A 24,165-nucleotide genomic window follows, 5' to 3' on the forward strand; every position below is an offset into this window, starting at 1 on the left:
AATATATACAAATGTTTTTAGAAAATATTTTTCTATTTGCGAACACAAGAAAATAAGTAAACAATAATTTATTTTCGTAGAAAATATTTTTTGTATCCCACACCAAACACACCCATATCATACATAAAAGATAGATTCAAACTTTTTACTTGTCGTTGGTGGTCACGTCTCAAAACACCAAAAGAAAATAAAATTTGTTATTGTAAATATGAATCCGATTGTATTTATTTGATCTACTTTTGTATTGATTTTGTTAGAATTTTTGCAAAAATTTAACAACTTAATATATTTATATGACATAATTTATGACAAATTAGCAGGAAAAAAATTATTTCATTAATAATTATAAATAAACTTAACATTTAAAATAGTTAAGAACATTTTAATAAACTTAACAATTACAATACCATCAAATCATTATTAAACAACAATAAACAATATTATATCATACGTTCAAATATTATACTATACTACACTACAATATTATACCACATATTATGAAACTATATTATATTATGCAGTACAATATTATATTATCAAAGGATGTGGAGTAGTGGATGAGACTACTCCTCCCTTAATAAGAGGTTTCAGGTCCGAGCTCTGAACATGAAAAAAAACCTAGTTTCAGATTCGAGCTCTGAATATGAAAAAAACCTTGATAGGGAGCGTTGTCCCCAAATAGGGCCCTATTCAGCGCGCGAATACGAATTAGTCTGACTCCAATGCCGATACCGAAAATAATAAAATAAAATGCCTTATAATATTATAAGGGGTCGTTTGGTAGAGTGTATTAGCAAAAATAATGCATGTATTAATTAATGTGTATTATGAATATCTTATTTGATACAATTTTTAGTCAATGCATAACTAATGCAAGCATTAATTATACACTTTATTGTGTATTACTAATACCATTCATTTCTTATGTATTAGTAATGCAAAGTCTTTAATACATGCATTAACTTATTAATGACCTTAATACCCCTCAATTTTCCTCTCAAAATATTTCACCATTTCTTTTCCCGCCATTTTAATTTGCAATAGTGAATCTTTTCAAAACATGTCACAATTTTTTTCCACCATTTTAATCTACAACAATAAATAATTGATTTAAATAATTGTAATATATTTTTGCTTTGCTTCGAGGGTCCTTAAAAAAGTTGAGACTATTTTTTAATTTTAAGTCTTATATTTTATTTTTGTTTCGACTATGTTAATTCGTTGGCATAATATTTCATGCGCAAAGACGAAGGTCTTGCAATTAATCCGAAACCTCTATATACTAGTTCAATAATACTAATTATATTTGAGATGGCAAAAAATTTTGTTGCAAAAAAATATACAAAATCAAACAAAGGTATTTTTGTAAACAAAAATTTCTTTTATAAAAATTATGTAAAATGTATTATTTCTTATACATCAAACCAAACAATGTATAAGAAATAATACATGCATAACTAATACAAATATAAAAAATATAACTATTACTAATGCACTATATTTTGGATTGACTCAGCCAAACGACTCCTGAAACTATAACATAACACTACCCTACAAAACCACGACAAACCACAACAAAGTGTGCAGTTTTGCTGATGAAGTGTTCAATGTTTGCAAACAGACACAAATAACAAACTCAAGACCAACTTCGCAGAAAAATAGACAAAAATGGTAGCAATGGCCTTGAAAATTACTGTAATATCTAATCTGAATACAAACGGCGTACTTTCACTTCCTCCAAACAGGCTACACTCGCATCTTTTATGCTCAAATCCTAAATTTTGTGGCCGTAGGTTCATTGGAAGTGCACCTCTATCATTGTCTCGAAGTAAAAAAAGTTGGCATGGATCACTTCAAGTTTCGAATTTGAGTCAGTCTTCCGCGTCTAACTCTTTCGATGTTGTCATAGTTGGTGCCGGAATCATTGGATTGACCATCGCACGGCACTTGCTCCTTGCCTCAGATCTCTCCGTCGCGCTAGTTGACGCTGCTGTTCCTTGCTCTGGCGCAACTGGAGCAGGTAAAAAAGTTTATTGACCCCAATTTATTGCATATTGTAATGAAGTGGGCCCAAATAGTGCAAAATGGATATTGAGGATTTATGTGCTAACCAAACTAGCTTGGGATGGAGAAATAGTAATTATTGTTGTATAGCCGAAGCCAACTCTATACAAAGCCAACTAGAGTCGGATCAGGGTTTAGTAGTAGTTTCGTTGTTATGGTTGCATATGCTATATTCATATGCATACCCTCTTGGACTAATGCTGGATATAATATTAACTTAGTATGCTGTCAATCTTGAGTTTATTCAAATTCACGAGCTATATCAGTGAACTGATTGAAGTTAGATTAACCACAGAGATAACTGAATAAGTGTGTCAAACACTAATATTGAAAGAGTTAATTTGTTTCTATAATAAGTATTAGAAGTGTTATTTTTTTTAATTTGTCAAATTGCTTTAAAAACTTCTCTAAGGTAGTTGAAAAAGCTTGTGAACTCTTATTCTCTCATCTGAGAATTTTGGAGAACATTTCTATCTGTCCTTTTAAGTATTCTTAATGTCCTCAGTGACTTGACTAATTGATTGTGGATTTTCTGAAATATTTTTCATTTGAGCTGGTTCTAGGTCAAGGATACATATGGAAGGCACACAAATCACCCGGTACTGAGAAATGGGAGTTAATGATGAGAAGCCATCAATTGTGGGAGAACCTAGCCAAGAGCATTCAACTTCAAGGAATGGATCCTTTAGAGGAACTTGGCTGGAAGAAGACAGGTGAATCTATCTTCAGTCATTCTATTGCCAGTATCTTTAGTCAACTTACATTCACTAGGTGTACTTCCTTAAGACTTTAGGAATGGGTCTAGACCTTTATCATGTTGTATGTCTTGTTTTCTGTTCTATCTTGTTTTTATGTTTGATGCTCACAAAGTAGTGGTTCCCTAGAAGCTTTTGTGATATAAATTTAAGGAGAGTATCTCAATCAAAGGTGGGTACGATTCTGACCATGAGCTCGTTTCTTAAACGAGAGCCATGAATCCAAACAAATGTAATGAAATAACTATGAGATTTTTACCTAGACTTTTCTGTTTATATTTCTTCGAAACTTTTCCACTTGATTAAAGCTTATATATCTCAAGACATTTTCTTCATAATCTAATAAAAATATGGCCACAACACTAAAAGGCTAATAAAATAATTATTAGTTGATAAATGATGAAAATTTCTTTTCTAGTTGCATGAAAAAGAAGAGAGAAATACTATTAGACTTTTTACAAACTGAACTAATTGATAAATGTGTATTTTATTTGATTTGGTTTGGTTAGATTTTAATGATAACAAAACTAACTAAATTGGTTTAATTTTGGTTTTAACCAAAAAAAAGGAGCCAACCCGAACCATTAAGTAAGCAGATGTATCCATCAATAGCTTCCGTTGCTTAGACTAGTAATCTTGTTTCTTGTTACTCATAGTCCACCACACTTGGTCCTTAGGTCATGGATACGGGAGATTCAAATCACGTTTCTAGTAATAATTTTTTACTGTCTAAGATTACTTATGCTCAGTCCCTTTTCACTGTTACATTAGCTAATGGTTCTCAGACCATGTAAACGGAGTCGGTCAAGCCAATCCCTTACCTTCCTCGACTCTGCATAATGTTCGTTTTGTACCTACTTGTCCCTTTTAGCCTTCCTTAAATTATTTTATCTCATTCTTTAATGACTTCTTTGTTGGACATGACCTTATTACATGAAGGATGATTGGCAAAGGACATGAGATGGACTTTATTTGAATACTCCCATCTCCATTATAATTTTTTTCACTCTCCGCCTTTCTAGATTTTATCCGAAGATGATTGGGACACCTTAGTTTATCCGTACTTCAAAAGATATTACCTAGCTTGTCAAAATTATATAAGTTAGACTGAGTCGTGTCAATTGGGGAAGCACACTTGAACTACTTTTTCACATAGTCTCAATAATCGTGTAGTCTCTTTTTTATTTAGTTCATTCTAATATTTGGGGTCCTAGTAGAGTTCCTCATTGGGTTTTAAGTATTTTGTTAGTTCCATTGATATTTACCGAAGGTGTACTTGGATTTTCTTAATGAAAGATCATTCTAAATTGTTTTTCATATTTCAAACTTTTTGTGCGGAAATACAAAATTAGTTTGGTGTTTTTCTATCAACATTTTTCTTAGTATAATGCGCATGAATATTTATCATCTCAATTTCAACAATTTATGTCTTGCCATATAATTCTTCATCAGACAAGTCCTTGCACTACACAACGAAAATGGTGTCACAAAAAAATCAGACAACTTGTCCGTACACTGCACAACAAAAGTGGGGTCGCAAAAAGGAAAGATAAACATATTTTAAGACTGCACACACCCTACTCATACAATCAAATTTTCCATTGCATTTTTTGGGGGATGCAATATTCATATCTTGTTATTTGATTAATCCTATGCTCTCCTTTTCTACTCAAAATTAGCCACACTCTAGTTTGTTTCCTTAGTCAATCTTGTTTTCTCTTTGTCACGACCCAATTTAGGGCCATGATCGGTGGTTAAGAGCTATCGCTCCAAGAAAGTCTCATCAGTGATCTATGGAAAATTGGACAAAGTTTTCCCTTTTTGGGCCTATCCAAATTTTTCCCTATCCCAGAAATCACAATGCCGCTATCCAGCGTCACCAAAAGACACAATAATCATCAATAGTCTATTCACAATGCAATAATACTAAATCCATCTCCAAGAATGAAAAGAAGTTTAATACTAGACACTATTCTATAATAACGAAAGAATACTCGTAAGTCTTATGAAGGAAATGATCAATGGAGCGACTCTAAGAGTTCAAAAAGAAAGACTATAACAATATTAATAAGTTTTCTGCCCACGCGAACAAGTGCAGAGCTTACTAGAAATTGTGAACTCGTACTCTCTAGGTAATGAAATCCTCACCAATGCTAAGTTGCTCAGACTTGGGTGCGAGTATCCAAAACGGATGCTGATCTGAGAGTCGGATTCGTCAAAATATAAATTTTAAGATTCGAGGGTGCGAATCCGAGTATGGATACGAGTGCGGGGATTCGGCTACAAAAAATCAAATATTATAAATATAAAGTTATAAAAGTATTCTAAAAATAAAAAGTTAACTATAATTAAGAGTACTTTTTCCTTTTTTCAATGTTAGGGCAACTCGTTTAATTATATATTAATATACATTTTTTTATATAATATAAAGAATATAAAATACAAAAGTTGGCTGCTGTCAATCCAATAAACCGACGGCTGTCTCGGTTTTATTAAAAAACTATATATTGTTAATATTAATATTAATAAATATATATATATAACAAAACAAAAAAATAAACAAATATTAACGCTGCTATCTTGTTTTTATTAAACAAATATTAATATTAATAAATATAAATATATATATATAACAACACAAACAAATAGAATGCCGACGCCAACGAGGTGGCACATCGACAACGACAGATGATTGACGACGACGACTGCGGTGGGCCGACGACGACGGCGGTTTCTCGGCGACGGTGACGGCAGTGATACATTGACAACGCCGTCTCTCTTCCGGTGGTCGCTGGTCGGAATTTTTTCAGTAAATCGCCACTCGCCGATTAATTATTCGATTTTCCCCTCAAATTTCTTCGTTAATTTGGTCAATGTCTCCGAAATCGTTTGATCGAATCGGAGAAGGTGGAAGCACCCGCCTCAGTCTCGTGTCGAGACGGGTTCGGCAGCAAAACGGCCGAGTCCGAGTAACTTAGCACCAATGTCACCGACATTCTCTGTAAAAAAATAGCAGGGAGTTAGACGCTAGTTCAGTGAGTAGTGTTTAGTAACACTTAACCACATCGTTTTTAATGAGGGACAAGTTAAAAAAAATGCTAGTACAATAATAAAAAAATATCATGAGATAAATGTCTTTTCAGGAAACGGTAACAATAAGCAGTCTTGTTTGTTTCATGGAAGCAAAACCAATTACTAGTTTGATAATAAACTCAATAAACATGCTAGTACGATAATTAAAAAATATCATGAGATAAATGTTTTTTCAGGAAATGATAACAATAAGCATTGTCGTTTGTTTCATGTAAGCAAAATGAATTGCTAGTTCGATAATAAACACCGTGTCATATCAAATATTATATATTTAGGAGGTTTTCAAGAATGAATCATGTAATAGATGTGGCTTTCTACTTTAAGAAAAATCAATAACTGTGGACTGTACATGTCAATAGGTCCCACTTGAGGGAGATCAGTGATAGTATGCTAGATCAACCTTCACACTAGCGAGAGCTGTAACAATAATCTGTAGATACAAGGTGCATCTGGACTAATGAACCCGCTGTTAGCTACAGGATCCATCAAGGTCTACTCCCATTTATACTTTTCTTTGTAAATAGTAGTGTGAGAAATATAGAGAAAAATATTATTGAATTGTGTATCTATATTATTGCACTGAGCCCTATTTATAGACATTACATAACAATCCTTCTCCAAGTACGGTACTATATACAAGCATATTCTTGTTCCTATTCTAACCCACTCCCTCAAGCTGGTGCATAGAAGTCATATGTACCGAGTTTGCTATAAATGTAATTAATACAAGGACTAGTGAGGGACTTGGTGAAAATATCTGCAAGCTAATCACTCGATTTCACATATTTTGTAATAATCTCCTTGGAGAGTATCTTCTCTCTAACGAAGTGAAAGTCAATCTCAATGTGCTTAGTCCTCTCATGGAATATCAAATTTGATGCGATATGAAGAGTCACTTGGTTTTCACACACAAGTTTCATTTGACTGATTTCTCCAAATTTTAGCTCTTTCAACAACTATTTAGTCCAAATTAGCTTACAAGTTACTACTGCCATTGCTGGGTATTTTGCTTCTACACTAGATCAAGCAACCACACTCTGTTTCCTACTCTTACAGGACATCAAATTACCTTATACTAAAACACAATATTTGGATGTAGAATGTATTTCACAAGCTGATCTTGGCCAAACATCGTTGGTCTATCCAACAATTTGCTCATGACCTTAATCCTTGAAGAGTAGTCCTTTACCTGAAGCTGACTTTATATATCGTAGAATGCGAACAACAACATCCTAATGATTATCACGGAGAGAAATCCATAAAATGACTTACAACACTTGCGGGATAAGAAATGTCAGGTCTAGTCGCTATGAAATAATTCAACTTACCAACCAGACGCATATATCTTCCAGGCTCACTGAGTGGCTTTAGAGTTTAGTATTCGGATCAATAGGAGTGTCAATGAGTTTCTATCCCACCATTCATGTCTCCTCAAGAATGTCTAAGGTGTACTTACATTGCGAAATAACTATACCTGAGTTGGACTGAGCAACCTCAATACCAAGAAAGTACTTCAGTCTGCTGAGGTTTTTAATCTGGAAATGCTGAAAGAGGTGTTGCTTCAAACTAATGATACTATCTTGATCATTGCTAGTAATAACGATATCATCAACATAAACCACCAAATATATGCACAAGTTTGGAGTAGAATGTCGATAAAACATAGAGTGATCAGCTTCGCTATGAATCATGCCAAACTCCTAAATTATTGGGTTGAACTTTCGAAACCAGATTCAAGGAGACTGTTTCAAACCATAAAGTGACGGCGCAATTGACACACCAGACTATACTCTCTCTGAGCAATAAAACCAGGCGGTTGCTCCAACAAAACCCGACTCCGATACCATGTGAGAAATAAAGAGAAAGATATTATTGAATTTTGTATCAATATTATTCGCTGAGCCCTATTTATAGACACTATATAACAATCCTTCTCCAAGTAGGATACTATATACAATCATATTCTTATTCTTATTCTAACAAGTAGGTAGTGAAGAACCATTATAATGACAATAATCATATCTCAAATAACATTGAACATTTCTTGTACCAATGAAAACACCTCAAGTAACCATATCAAGTTAAAAAACTTGTCCCACATGCAATTTCAAAGCAATAGGTAACACCTTTTTCTTCAAATCATGTATAAACTATGTATGTTATGGAAACACTAATTTCAGTAAAGTTACTACTCATAGTACTCATATCGAAGTACCAAACTCGTCACTTTTAGCAATCCATATGGCTTCCTTCGATCAATCTATAATGACATCTCATCTAACTCGTGTTAATTCTTTCATTTAGGTTAATTCGTAACTAATTTACAATACCCATCCCCGATGTTTCATGTTTGGCCTTCGATTTTGCCAAATTATATATACCTATGCTATGTGCAATGTAACTGGTGCATAATCTACTAACTTCGGCTAATTTATATAGCTTGTTCATCTAATTTTGTATCCAGAACTATAACTTACTGCCCATAATACTTGTCTCTGGTAAAAAATTTCCAATACGCAATGTAAATTACCTAGACTAAGACTCATGGCAAAGCTGTCGAAAAGACTTACGTCGACCCCGGTAGAAAAGCTTCCAATGAATCCTTTTTTTTCTTATTTCTGGAGCGTATGTTGTCCTTGTTTCACTCTTCCTCTCTTTCTTCTCTTCCTCTCTCTATCTGAATTATTTGTTTCTGGTTGCTGCACAATCCCCTATTATTTTTCTTGTCTTTTTTTGGTTCTTTATATTGCCAGGTTTTCTCCTTTTTTGGGCTTTAGCCCAATTACTTAACATTTCTTTTCTTCTGGTACTATTTTAACATTTGCTTCTTTATCCTCTTTTTTGGGGCTAATTATCTAAATTCCTATTATTTGATATGAGGTATTACACTCTTGACTCTTCCATCACATGTCTTTGGGAGCACATGCTTTGTCCGTATCCTCACTCCAGGAAAAGACAAACTGGCTCCTTATGCTCTTGAGTGTGTCTTGCTTGGTTATTCGAGGGTACATAAGGGACATTGATGCTTTACACCTAACCTCTATGCATCTTTAAGGTTCTACTAGTCCCTCTTTTGGGATCCCGTCATAGTTGATCCTTCTACTTCACCTTTTACAACTCTATCTTCCTCACCTCTACCTCCACCACAATTGACTTATCATCATCGTCCGCGCTCCTTATCCAGTCCAGATGACTCACACTCGCCACCAAAGTCCTTACCTATTGCGGACCTCCACGTATATTGAATTATTAGCATAGTCCACGCTCTTCTTCTTGTATAGATAATACATGCCCACCACTAGAGTCTTTACCCGTTGCAGACTTGTCTACATATCGTTCTTTCATTTCCATGGGAAAGGTGTTTGTTCTACTCAAAACCTTCATTCTATCTATACTTGTTTGGGCTATCATCATTTGTCATTCACCTATTCTACCTTTGTATCATCACCGTCATCTGCTTCTATTCCGAAGGCTACAAGTGAAGCTTTTGCTCATCTAAGCGGGCAACAGGCTATGATTGAGGAGATGTTTGCTTATACTTTAGTGGTACTCCTTTATCCCAGGTAAGTCTATAGTTGGTTGTCGTTGGGTATTTATGGTGGAGGTTGTCCCTGATGGACAGATTGATAGACCTGACTAGTTGCCAAGGTTTATACAGAGATTTTTGGTCTTGACTATGGTAATACCTTTCCTCATGTGGCTGAGATTGCTTCAGTCTTTCTCTTTCCATCTATGGTCATTGTTTACCATTGGCCTCTCTACTAGTTGGATGTTAAAAATGTCTTTCTTTATGGTGATTTCAAAGATAAGGTATATATGGAGCAACCGCCTGGTTTGTTGCTTCGAGGGGGTCTAGTAAGTAATAACATGTTGTGCAGACTACGACGAACACTTTATGGCCTAAAGAGATCTCCTCAAGCATGGTTTGGATTTAGCATGGTTATTCATAAATTTGGCATGGTACGAAGTGAAGGTAATCATTCTGTGATTTACCGTCACTCTGCTTTACATTTGTGCATGTACTTGGTGGTTTACGTTGATGACATAGTCATCACAGGCTATGATGATGAGGGAATTACCAAATTGAAACATCACCTTCTTCAATACTTTCATACTAAAGAATCTTGGTTGATTGAGGTACTTATTGATCATTGAGGTAGCTCAATCCAAATCAGGAGTTTCTATTTCACAGAGGAAGTATGCACTTGATATTCTTGAGGAGACAAGGATGAGAAATTGTAGATATATTGATATTCCAATCAGTGTTCCTAAAAGATATAGGAGATCGGTAGAAAGGTTGAACTATCTCACTATGACTCGACTGACATTGCCTTCTCAGTTAGTGTTGTAAATCAGTTCTTGGATTTTCCTTGTGGCAGTTATTGGAATGCAGTTATTCACATTCTTCGATACATAAAATCTGCTCTAGGGAAAGAATTACTTTATAGAGACCGAGGACATGAGAAAATTGTTGGATATTCAGATGCAGATGCAGAGTGGGCAGGGTCACCATTTGTCATACAATCTTTTCAAGATATTTTGTTCTAATTGGGGGAACTTTGGTGTCTTGGAAAATTATGAACAACATGTGGTGGTTGGGTCTAGTGCAAAAGCAGAATATCGTGCTATGACAGTGGCGACATGTGAACTCATATGGATCAAACAACTACCGAAAGAGTTGAAATTTGGAGAGATCAAAGAAATAGAACTTTGTGCGATAATGAAGCTGCATTTCTCCATTGTGGCATAAGAGGACCAAAAACATAGAGATTGATTGTCATTTTATTAAAGACTCTGAAGAGACATAATCTTAAGGTTCGTGCAGTCAAATAATCAATTTGCAGACATATTCACTAAGTCCCTGATCGGTCCCTGAACAAGTTGTATATGTAGAAAGTTTGGTATGTATAATTTGTATGCACCAACTTGAGGAAGAATGTTAGAATCTTTATATTCATAGTAAGTAGCTTAATTTACTCCTATTGTAATTTAAGTGTTGATTTCCTTTCCTTTTTAGGACACAATTATTTAAACATCCACAGCTTGAGGAATAATCAAGCCGAGTTCCTCTAATTTTCTCTGTATGTTTCACAGTTAGATTGTCCGATGTTGGTTGAAGGAATAAGTTTTTGTCTTCTTATATAGACTTGAGAACTTTTCATCTCAAGAGCTAGCTTATCAGGTTGAGTCAGGCCTAAAGTCCATTCTCTTAACGTGGAATTACCGTATTAGAGTCTGACCTATCCCTGTTCTTGGTTTACCCAATGCTAGGACCTGATGTTATGCCATTCACACTTAAGTTGATAGGCCGGGTGTGGTGGTGGTGTTAGATTATCGTCCCTCATTGAACCCTCATGAGCTAATTTCGGGGTTGGGGTAGGCCTAAGGTCTATTTTCTTAACATAAACAATGTAGATTTTCTCCATAGTGTCCATTGAAGGCATCTTTCCGTTTCCCCTTTTTCAGTATACATCCTTTATTTTTTTGTAAAACACAATTTTGAAAGCAAATCTCATTGATATTTCCTCATTTAAAGGGAAGGTGTGGAGTTTTCTCTTCTCTTGTCCATGTAATTTCCCTTATACCTATCTCATGTGCACAGGCTAAAGAAAAACCTTTCTCGTGTAACGATCATTACCATCCCACTCCATCATATTAAACATTTTAGAGGAAACCACTGAGTGAAGTTCTTATTATTTGATAGGAAGCCTTTTAGTAAGTAAAACAGCAGCTGAGTCAGCGATGTTAAAAGAGAGGGTGGAGGAGCTATCACAGGAGGGGTTGAGAGCTGAGTTCTTGTCCACCAATGACTTGCTGTCAGAAGAACCAGAACTTGTGCTTGAGCAGGAAGGTGGGGCTGCTTTTTTTCCTGATGATTACCAATTGGACGTTCATCGTACTGTTGCATTTATTGCGGAGGTTTGTTCCCTTTCCTTATTTCTATCTTTCTTCCTTCCCGTTCCACTTTGGTTCCTTCTTTCGGATAAGCTTTAATGTTCTTCTCTCTAGGCTATTTTACAATTCCTATCTATCCCCACGTTGATAATTATTTAGAGCCCGTTTGGCCATGAAAATTTTTTCTGGAGTTGGAAATTATGGTGTTTGGCCATGAAAATTCGGAAAATAATTCCGAAATTTTTTTTTGAAAAGAGAAAACAGATTTTTGGTGTTTTCACAATTTTTCAACTCCAATTCCAACTTTTATTATTATTACATATAACCCCAATCTTTTAATTTTTTACATAAAACTCTCCTTATAACATTACTTTTTTATTATTACGTATATAGCAGTTTTAAAGAATAAGATAATTATAATTTCAAACTTAATGCTATCCTAATTAATATATATCTTTTTTTCTCTCTCATCATTATTTTTCTTTCTTATTTAAGACATTATTTTATTGCTAATGATCCTAATTACTATAATATAATAATAATAAATTTTTTTATTGTGATACGGACATTTAAGGAATTATAGTCGTGTAATTAATAATGGATAATCGTTTTCTATATTTGTGGAATTAATAAAGTTGTTGCAGATTGGTTTACCACCGCCACAAATTATTCTCATTTTTAATTTGATTATTTATATTATAATGTGTACATCTTTATTATACTATTCTAATATAAATAGTTTATACCATATATATGCTAAAAATATAAATCGGTGATACATATTTTTCATAAAAAAATATGTCCAATTGAACAAATTTATACCTTAAACTGCAACTGCTGCCTTTATATACCATAATACTTGGTATCTTTATACACAAAGTATTATATTTATACCCATAAATATATAAAATATTATATTTATAACAGATATACAAAGTATGTTATATATAAAGTTTATACCATGTATATACTATATACACACATATATAAATATACAAAGTATAAAGAAACATAAATATGCCATAAATTTGCAAAGTATGTTTTATATAGAAATAATTTATTCACATACAGTAAAATCTTTCATGTATAAGAAAATTAAAAAAAATAAATTAGCGGCATCCTAAAATTTAATAACAATTCATCATTTCCTATTTTTTAGGAACGAAAAATAAAGAAAATAAATTAAATAAATTCCTAAAAAAATAAATTTGTTTTAAAGATAATATTTGTTACCTAAAAAATAGGAAGTAGTGATCTGTTAATATAACATCCATATTTAAAATTTTCAAATATGAGAAAACGGCTATTAATGTAAATATTATATATGTCATAATTGAAATTCATTAAATATGGCCATGTATATGTAATTATTTTTATAAAAGTGGCTAATTGTGTTCTTTTCCCGTTAGTAGGTAAATTTCAGTTGGGTGATTTTGATAATTTGTAAAAGTTGGGGCATAAAATCATATTTAAAAAAGTTTTTTCAAAAGTCAAAAAAAAATTTCAAAAAAAGACATGGCCAAACACAACTCCAACTCCAATTTCAACTCTAACTCCGGAAAATTTTAGTTTTCATGGCCAAACGGCTACTTAAGTTATTGACATTATCCAGGGTAACAGGCGTTTTGCTGTGGAAGGCAGATATGCCGAATTTTATCATGAAGCTGCTATTGGATTAGTTAGGTTCGGCATTTTCCATATTTACTGATATTTGAACTCTCCCTGGTCCATGTGATCACTATTAATAAATTTGTTAAATTCAGACCTGGAAATAGCTGCGAGGTAGGAGCTATTCAAACTTCCAAGAATACATTGCACAGTAAGAAGGCTGTGGTGATTGCAGCAGGTTGTTGGACTGGGTCTTTGATTCACGACCTGATTAAGCAGCCAGATATTGAACTCGACCTTCCAATAAAGCCTCGAAAGGTTTTGGATAAGATGTAACATGCTCATTGCATTGTTTACTTTGTTGCATTTGTTTTGTCATCTTATTTTCTTATTGAAGAAATAAAAAGGAATAAAAGAAAAGTAGATTTAAATATTTGTCGAAGAAAATCATATTGTTATTTGTTGATCATTTATAGATGCACAATTTTTAATCATCTATCCCATAGCTACAACCAAATGGCACGTTAGATGGAGGAGGGGATGCATGGAAGTGAACTAGGGTGAAAATACACCCATTTACATGCGATGCTCATATGCCAGCCCAAACCAGACCACTACTGCTATATCTTATTTGGTTCTCATGGAGCTGTTTGTCATTGTTTACATCATTGTCCCTATATTATTCGGAACTTCATTTTCTTCTCCTGCCGACCGGGTGGGTGGGTGGGGATTGAATTGGGAGAGACATATCTGATTCACCATTCTTCACATGCATATGCTAGTCTTTAGCCACCATTTCTTACTTTTCCCTCTCTGTTAGAGCTTCAGACCATTTATTTAGGTTCAACTCATGCCCTGTTTTGCCATGATTAGTTTCAGGTCCTGCATAGTAGGCAGCATTAATTCATACAATATTAAAAATAAACATGTGATTATTTGTGGGTATGTAACTAGATGCTCACCAGATATTAGTATGAACTACGCTCTTGTTAACTTTTGTTTGATCCCCTCACTCCCCCCTCCAGTGGAACGGTTTCTCGTGTTAATTCATATTTCCATTAATTCTATGGAGGGTTGCTACATTACCCAAGTTTCAAACTAATTCTGGAAACTAAAAGGAAGATCATGAAAAGAGAAAGAAGAAAAATGAAATCAAAAGTTGCTCCATGACTTCTTATCTCAGGCTCATCATATGGAATCTGTATTAATCCACTCCTTTATCCCTTTAACTGGTTATTAACTTTAAATAAGATGTTGTTTTACAAGTGCAAGATACAAACTCTCAGCAGTTAGAAGAATCCGAAGCTCTTAATGAGATGTCTGTCTGTCATTTTAAATCAGCCTTAAAAGAATCCAAGATTTTCAATGAGTGTCTGGACGTAAATTATTTTCAGTAGTTCCCTTCTAAACCTATCCACCTCAAGTAGGGAAACCATTACGTATATCAATGTAGAAAACGTGAAGACCGAGGGGCAGAAGAGAAGCATGTAATGTATGATGGCAATTCCATTAATCTTTCTATCTATGGATCTACCTCCTTGTCATGAGTTTTTCACATGAGACCTTTTCGCGTGCCTATGTCAATAGATTCAACCTTAAATGTTTGATATTTGTTTATTTTTGAAGATAAATTTTGCCTCTGTAAACAGGGTCACCTGCTTGTGATAGAGAATTTCAAGTCGTTCAAGCTGAATCATGGAATTATGGAGACAGGGTATGCCAACCATCAGTCGGCAACCCTGAATGCTACTGCATCTAATTCAGGGCCTGTCTATAATGCACAAGATTTGTCTGTTTCAATGACAGCAACCATAGATGTGTCAGGCAATCTCGTCCTTGGTAAACTATTTCCTGTTGTTGAATTATTTAACCCTCCTGTGTTTCACCCACTATCAGAACCAGTATGCCTAACCCAATTCAGCTACATGTGGGTAGCTCCAACCTCCATAGCACTCCTTCTCCCTTTATAATGCAAAGGATCAAGTGCTTCTTGTTGCCTGTTTTCTTTTCCTTTTTCTAAGTTCATGTGTTAATCATTGCAGTTGGACTTATTTCTTCTCTTTTTTTTCCGAGCATTCTAAACGTATTTTCTTACTATAAAAGACTGTTGATAGCCAAATCAATGCACCATCACTTAGGAAGCCGGTTAGCATGCAGGAAAGAATGTCTACCTATTGTGGATGCTCCTTATGTAAACTGCCTCATCTAAGTATTTAAACTATTAAACAGTGGACGCTTATCTTTTTGTTGGTCCAAGCACATGGAAATATATTATTACGGAGGATGGTGAGAATTGAACTCAAAACTGCTGAAATTGTATGAACATTATAATTTAAAAGATTAAGTTGCTAAAGAGATGACAATAACAACTAAGGTCGGCTCATTGACCATGTTTCTAATTTAAGCTCAACTGGTGTAATTATCATACCAAAGAAAAGTGGAAAGTAGGTTAAGTATATATAATTAGTAATAACAACATCAACAACAACAAAAACAACAAACCCAGTGTATTCCCACACAGTGGGGTCTGGGGGGTAAAATGTACGCAGTCCATACCACTACCTCCGGAGAGGTAGCAAGGCTGTTTCCGATAGACCCCGGCTCAGGACAAAGAATAATAAGTAAATTCATAATAAAGCATGAAACACGTTGGAAGAACAATAAAAATAAGGCACCCACACAGTAGAACCCTATACTAACAAACCAAAGGCACCCTCACCCACAATACCCCCACCCCAAAGCTCTCCTAGCTTCCGACTACGGCCCACCCGCAGGCACTAACCTTCTACTCTTATCCGCGTCCTCCACACCTTCCTATGTAGGATCATATCCTCCATAAGCTATAACTGCTCCATGTCCCGTCTAATCACTTCCCTCCAATATTTCTTCGGCCTACCCTCCAAAGCCAGTCTCTCACACCTACGAACTGGGGCATCCGCGCCCCTCCTACTCACATGCCCGAATCATCTCAACCGAACTTCCCGTATCTTGTCCTCCACCAAAGCCACTCCAACCTTCTCCCGAATAATCTCATTCCTAACCCTATCACTCCTAGTAAGCCCATACATCCAACGCAACATCCGCATTTCTGCCCCCTTCAATTTTTGGATATAGGCGTTCTTTACCGGTCAACACTCCGCTCCATATAACAGGGTCGGCCGAACTGCCACTCTGTAAACAACAACAACAAAAAACCCAGTGTATTCCCACATAGTGAGGTCTGGGGAGGGTAAGATGTACGCAGTCCATACCTCTACCTCTAAAGAAGTAGAAAGGCTCTACCACTCTGTAAAATTTTCCTTTAAGTTTGAGCAACACCTTCTTATCACACAACACTCCCGAGGCTAGCCTCCACTTCATCCAACCTGCCCCAATCCGGTGGGAGATATCCTCATCAATCTCACCATTTTCCTGAATTAAGGACCCAAGATACTTAAAACTATCCCTCCTACACACCACCTGAGAGTCCAACCTAACTACCAACTCGTCCTCCTGCCTCAAGTCATTAAACTTGCGTTCCATATACTCTGTCTTGCTCCTACTCAACCTGAACTCTTTAGACTCAAGTGTTTGTCTCCAAACCTCCAATTTATCATTCACACCTCCCCGCATCTCATCAATCAACACTACATCATCCGCAAAAAGCATGCACCAAGGCACCTCACCTTGAATACGCCGCGTTAAAACATTCATCACCAAAGCAAACAGAAAAGGGCTAAGAGTCGATCCCTGATGCAACCCTTTCAGGACCGAAAAATGCTCAGAATCTCCTCCCGCCGTCCTCACCTGAGTCTTAGTTCCTTCATACATGTCCTTAATCGATCTGATGTATGCCACCGGGACCCCACTCACCTCCAAGCATCTCTAAAGAACCTCCCTAGGAACTTTGTCGTATGCCTTCTCCAAGTCGATAAATACCATGTGGAGATCCTTCTTCCTTTGCCTATACTGCTCCACCAGTCTCCGCACCTGGTGAATTGCCTCCGTCGTCGAGCGACCAGGCATAAAGCCAAACTGGTTCTCCTAAATAGACACTATCTTCCTCAACCTCCGCTCTACCACTCTCTCCGAAATTTTCATAGTATGACTTAACAACTTAATACCCCTGTAGTTGTTGTAACTCTAGATGTCACCCTTGTTCTTATATAGAGGAATCATGGTTCTCCACCTTCACACCTCAGACATTTTTGCAGTTTTGAAATTGCCATTAAACAATTCGGTCAACCACCTTAAACCAGCCCTGCCCACAAATAACAACAACAACAATGATAATAATAATAATAATAATAATAATAATAATAATAATAATTATAATAATAATAATAATAATAATAATATCAGAGCCATGTGATATTGGTAGTGCTAGGTGCTATATGTTCAACACATTTTTATCATGAATATCATTAAAAAACAGACTACTGTTAAAAACAGTAGGAAAAAAGAATATGATATGCCACAACACTTGAATCTTCTTAATAAATGGACAATTCCTAAAGTCCAACCCAAACTTATATACCAAATGGGAACTTTTGAAAAATTGGGTCTTAAACAAGTTAAAACAATTGAAGAAACCATTTGTGTTGATGATGATCATGCTTCTTTTAGATTATTATCTGAAAACGATTTGGCTCAGTATAAGGAAACTCATAGATTCATGCACATTGGACTAATACAAGTTGCATTTAAACCACTTACTTTAAGAGGTTTATCGAAGAGTTTTATAGCTGCCTTAAGAGATGGAAGAAATCAAAATTGAAAAAAGTCTCTTATAGGGACTATACAAACAAGTCTCGCTTATGAACCTATATATTTTAATGCTTATCCTAATTTACAAATATCTTCGAATGATGAGAATTCTCTAAATGCGTTGGTATGAAGTATTAAACTACATGGTTAATTATATGCTAGGAACAGAAGTTATATGTATTTGTTGTAGGATTTATTATAAACCTTCATATACTTTAAATCCATGTGTAAAATTGTGGATTTTAAAAATGAAACTATTTTAATAGGAACTAATTTTGATAGATCAAAAGTTATTTACCAGAAGACCTATTAAATAGGATGAAATTGATTTTTCCAAAGAATGGAATTTTGAGAAAGCTACCCCTTCTCGAAATAATATGAATAGTGAAAATTGCAGAGGTTGAACAGACCACAAATGGTACTGTTAAAATCAGATTTTATGATTCTATACCTCTAATAAATAGAGCTGATAATCTTAGTGTTCATCTGGATTAACTAGATCAATTTCTTCTTATATCTCTTCAATTGATTATATCGTAAATTCCCCATCTAGAGCCTCTACTTCTCAGGTTAGGGAAAATAATAGAGTTAGTAATATTATATTAGATAGGGACAAAAAAGCTAATGTTATTGTAGATGTGGATCCAATTCAGCCCGAAATAGATTTTCCTAGAGGTTTGAAATGAATCAAAAGAAAATTGATTTTTAGTCCGAGATCATCGACAAGAAAAAAAATCTCAAATGAGTTCTTTAAACCCAAATGGGAACTTTTTAGAAATTGGTTTTTTAAAAACTTTAGTAAAGATAAAAAAGATTTTATTTCAGGAAGAGTTTTATTAAGATCTTTCTAAACATAATAAAATTGCTGCTTTTGTTCCATGTGTAGACTCGTAATGAACCAGAAATATTATTGTTAGGGTTATGGTATCACGTAAAGGTTCCTGTAAGTATCACTGAAGAGATTCGGTTCTCATTTTGGTATCAGAGCCATGAGATATTGGTAGTGATAGGTGTTATACGCTAAACACAATTTGTTATCATGAATATCATGAAAAAACAGATTACTGTTAAAAACAGTAGAAAAGAATATGATATGCCACAACATTTAGACCTTCTTAATAAATGGACAATTCCTAAAGTCTAACCCAAGCTTATATACCAAATGGAAACTTTTGAAAAATTGGGTCTTAAACAAGCTGTAAAGGCAACTGAAGAAACTATTACCGTTGATGATGATCATGCTACTTCTAGATTATTATCTGAAAATGATTTGGCTCCTTATAAGGAAACTCATAGATTCATGCATATTGGATTAATACAAGTTGCATTTAAACCACTTACTTTAAGAGGTTTACCTAAAAGCTTTATAGCAGCTTTAAGAGATGGTAGAAACAAAAATTGGAAAAAGTCTCTTATAGGGACTGTTCAAACAAGCTTAGAGTATGACCCTGTATATTTTAATATTTATCCTAATTTACAAATATCTTTAAATGATGAGAATTCTCTAAATGCTTTAGTATTAAGTAAATTACATGGTTATAATGACATGCCAAGAACTGAAGTTATATGTATATATTGTAGGATTTATTATAAACCTTTATATATACTATAAATTTTATGTGTAAAATTATGGATTTTAAAAATGAAACTATTTCGATAGAAACTAATTTTGGTAGGTCAAAAGTTATTACCAGAAGACCTATTAAATGTGATGAAATTGATTTTCCCGAAGAATGGATTTTTGAGGAAGCTACCCCCTCTCAAAATAATATGAATAGTGAAATTACGGAGGTTGAACAGACTACAGATGGTACTATTAAAATCAGGTTTTCTGATTCCTCACCTTTAATAAATAGAGCTGATAATCTTAGGTTGCATCTAGATTAAGTAGGTCAACTTCTTATATCTCTCCAATCGATTGTATCGTGAATTCTCCGTCTAGAGCCTCCACTTCTCAAATTAGAAAAAATAATAGAGTTAGTAACATTAGCCTAGACAGGGATAATATAGCTAATGCTATCTCAGCTGTGGATCCAACTGAATTCGAAATGGATTTTCCTATAGGTTTGAAATAAATCAAAACAAAATTGATTTTAGTCCGGGATCACCGGCAAGAAAAAGAATCTCAAATGAGATCTTTAAGCCAGATGGAAACTTTTTAGAAATCGTTTTTTGTAAAGGTTTTAATAAAGAAGAACAGAACTTATTTCAGGAAGAATTTTATAAATATCTTTCTGCTCATAATAAGATAATTGCTTTTGCTCCTTGGTTCATGGCAAGATATGTTCATAGTTATATCTCTATGCTAGAAAAATATTATAAATTAAGTAATGGTGAGATCACCAAGTCAGTCTTCCCTTCCCAGCAATCTTTTCAGATTGAAAAAGATGATAAAATAGTTTATTTATTGCTTCGCAAAATTACTTGAAAATGATACTGTCATCATTACGGCTCAGCATGTTAATGCTATAATTAAACAACAAAATTATGCTAATATTTATATGAGTGTATTAGGTGAACAAATTATATCCGTCCATGATAGAATTGATAGATTATTTTCTTGATTAAAGAAAATAGATCTTGGTGATAGTAAAAAAAAAAAGTTGGTCTCTATTGCGACTATCAGTATTCAACCTCCTCGTGACATCAAAGATTTCAAGTTAAAGCAAGGTCTGGAGTACTTGGAAAAGTTATTAGAATAAAATTTAATGGACTAAAAATTAGCCCTTTAAGTAGCTATAATAATTTTAAAGATAATAATAAGGTCCCGAGTGAGATTAATAAAATATCCAAAAAAACATGCTAGAAAACCAGTCCAAAGGATGTATTACTATCCTAGGTCCACTCCCAAGATGTATTATTAGAAGAACAAGAGATAGTAGTCTCTAATAGTTATAATGGAAATGAAATCTATGAATGAAACATAGATGGTTATACTGAGAGACAAATTTCCATAATAGTATATCGAATGTTGATGTACAGTACAATCTGCAAAGTTAATAAGAACAATGATAGAACTATTGCAGAGATGATTACTGCTGGATTTACCAGTCAATCAAAAGGTTGGTGGGATAATTATTTAACCTTAGATTAATGTTCTAGAATATTATAGTCTATTAAGACTGAGGATGGTAACCTGTTCAAAATGTTGCTATACTTTAATCCTTAATATTATGGAACATTTTTCAGGAAGGTGGTATGATAATAGTGAAAATATTAGAACCATGCTTCAAACTCTCACATCTTTTAGATAGTAAACAGATGTATTTTTGTGAACCATTTGCCATTGACATTTCTAAGAGTTCTAAAGAGCCTTATAGGCATAAAAAGGAAAAAGAATTTCATAATAAGAAGAGTAAGAGAATTGAGAAAACATCGAGAAGGAAGAATTTTAAACCAAGAAAGGATTATAAATCCAACAAGTCTAATGCTTGCCATAAATGTGGTAAAATAAGTCATTATGCCAGACTGTAGAGTCAAGGATAAGATTAAAAATCTGAACATAGATAAGGAGATGAAACAATCCTTGTGCAAAATTCTATTAAATTCTTCCCCGAAAAATTTAAGTCTGGATCAAAGTGATAATGAGGATTCATCTACTAATGAAGACTTGAGAGTTCTTCAGAATGAGGATTATAGGACCTCTAAAGATGAGTATTTACCCTGTCAAACAGGACAAACTTGTGAAAACAAGGGTGAGGATGATGTGTTTTATAATATTTACTCCCAATTCCAGGATTTAGAAGTTAATGTCCTTGAAAAAGATAAATTAATAGAATTCTTACAAATGATCAAAGATCCAAGGCTTCGGTCTCAAATAATAGAGTAAATAGAAAAGCCTTCTACTAGTTCCCCTAAACAACAATGGGAAATTCCTTCCCAGAAAGGGTCCTATACTATGACGGAAGTTCAAAAACTTCTCAAAGAAGAGGAGCGAGTGGCTAATACTCTTGCAACAACCCATGATCTTAAGTTAGAGATTGATAATCTCAAAAAGGAAATTGCGATTCTTAAAAGTAATCATATGGTATTAATAAAAGGATTTCTAATTTAGAGGATCAAAGTCTTGTTACAGATACTGGAGATAATATTTCAAGCCTGCGGGAAGAAGGATTTCTTTAAACAGTAGAAGTTATAACACGCTAGAAATTTTATGCAAAAATTACTCTATTAATTGATTATAACTTTAAAAAAGAATTTACATCTCTCATTGACAGTGGGGCAGACTGTAATTGCATACAAGAAGGTTTAATACCTTTTAGATATTTTCATGAAACCACTCATGTTCTAAGAAATGCTAGTGGTCATAGAATGAAAGTTGAAAACAAAATTCCCAAGGCATATATTTGCCAAGGCAAATCATATATGCCAGAAACCTTTGTTTTGGTAAAAGATGTTAGCGATGAAATTATTTTAGAAGTGCCATGGATTGTTCATATATATCCTATCACATTGTGGGATGAAAATGGTGTTCATTGACACATTTAATAACAAGGAAATCAAATTCGAATGGTGTTCACCACCCTATTCAAGATTTTTAAATCTAATACAAGAAAAAATATTTTCAAAAAATAAACAAGTTGATTTTTTAAAAAATGAAATTTATAGTTTAACAATTGAAGAGACTTTAAAAAATCCTAAGCTAAATGAAAAAAATTGAATTTTTGATCAATCAGTTTTCATTAGAAATTTGGGGGATCACCTTAATGCCTTTTGATTGAGAAAAAAACATGTGATTAGCCTTCCATATGAAGAAAACTTTAAAGAGGATAATATTCCCACTAAGGTAAGGCCATGCCAAATAAATTCAGAATATTTAGAACTTTGTAAAAAAGAAATTGATTCCCTGCTGAATAAAAGTCTTATAAGACCTTTTAAATCATTGTGGTCATGTACTGCTTTTTATGTTAATAAACAGGTAGAACAGGAGAGAAGGGTTCCATGATTAGTTATCAATTATAAATCTCTCAACAAAGTTTTAAAAATGGATTCGATATCCAATACCTAATAAAAAGGATTTACTAGATATATTATAAATATTTTAAAAATTTGACTTAAAATCAGGATATTGACAAATTCAAATTGCCGAAGCAGATAAATACAAAATTGCTTTCAATGTTCCTATGAGTCAATTTGAATGGAATGTGATGCCTTTTGGATTAAAAAATGCTCCCTCTGAATTTCAGAATATTATGAATGACATTTTCATACCTTCTTCCTCTTGACATTTTCAAAAATTTCTTTTTATGTTAATAAACTATTATTGGTTTTTTAAAAAACAATAGAAATACATTTCAAACATCTTGATTTGTTCAAGAAAATTATTATACAAAATGGGTTAGTAATATCTAAACCCAAGATGTCTCTCTTCCAAACAAAAGTAAGATTTTTAGGTCGTAATATTGACAACAGAAAAATAATTCCCATAAATAGAAGCATTGAATTTGCTTTGAAATTTTCGGATGTTATTACAGATAAGACACAACTTCAAAGATTTTTGGGAAGTTTAAATTATATTTCTCCTTTTATAAAGGACCTTGCTAAGGATACCTCTATTTTATATGATAGATTGAAAAAGAATCCAAAAGCTTGGATTGCAGATCATACTCAAGCAGTCAAAAATTTTAAAGCAAAGGTTAATAACTTGTGCCTTAGGAAAAAATAGTTGAAACAGATGCTTCCGATATTGGATATGGAGGAATTTTAAAACAATATTCTCCACACGATCAACAAGCATATATTATTCAATTTTATTAAGGAAAATGGAATAATAGCCAAAAGAACTATGCAACTATTGCAAAAGAAATTCTTGCAATAGTAAAATGTGTTTTAAAATTTCAAGGAGATTTATATAGCCAAAAGTTACTAATAAAAATTGATTGCCAAGCAGCAAAATTAATATTTAATAAAGATTGTAAACATGATGTTTCTAAACAAACGTTTGTAAGATGGCAAACCTTATTAGCTCCATTTGAGTTTGAAATACAATATCTAAAGGGATCTG

The 24,165-nt window shown here is 33.8% G+C and overlaps 1 protein-coding gene across 6 annotated transcripts in view; it reads left to right on the forward strand.

Moving 5' to 3' along the window:
- Positions 1-1,534: 1,534 nt before the first annotated feature.
- LOC107842414 (glycine oxidase) overlaps positions 1,535-24,165 on the forward strand; it is a 31,538-nt gene continuing 8,907 nt past the window's right edge. For 2 of the 6 annotated variants that reach the window (XR_007044953.1, XM_047396930.1), the window contains exons 1-6: positions 1,559-2,020; positions 2,628-2,777; positions 11,617-11,831; positions 13,420-13,490; positions 13,571-13,733; positions 15,065-15,254. Coding sequence is in view for 3 of the 6 variants with exons in the window: in XM_047396930.1 (XP_047252886.1) it covers positions 1,669-2,020; positions 2,628-2,777; positions 11,617-11,831; positions 13,420-13,490; positions 13,571-13,733; positions 15,065-15,254 (1,141 nt within the window). In the remaining 3 variants the exon portion in view is untranslated. Of the gene's footprint in view, positions 2,021-2,627; positions 2,778-11,616; positions 11,832-13,419; positions 13,491-13,570; positions 13,734-15,064; positions 15,255-24,165 lie in introns of all 6 variants that reach the window. The other 4 variants (XR_001665761.2, XR_001665760.2, XM_016686247.2 and 1 more) reach the window with 3 other exon arrangements.

Source organism: Capsicum annuum, chromosome 9 (genome assembly GCF_002878395.1).
Source record: "Capsicum annuum cultivar UCD-10X-F1 chromosome 9, UCD10Xv1.1, whole genome shotgun sequence".
In the NCBI taxonomy this organism is placed as follows: domain Eukaryota; kingdom Viridiplantae; phylum Streptophyta; class Magnoliopsida; order Solanales; family Solanaceae; genus Capsicum; species Capsicum annuum.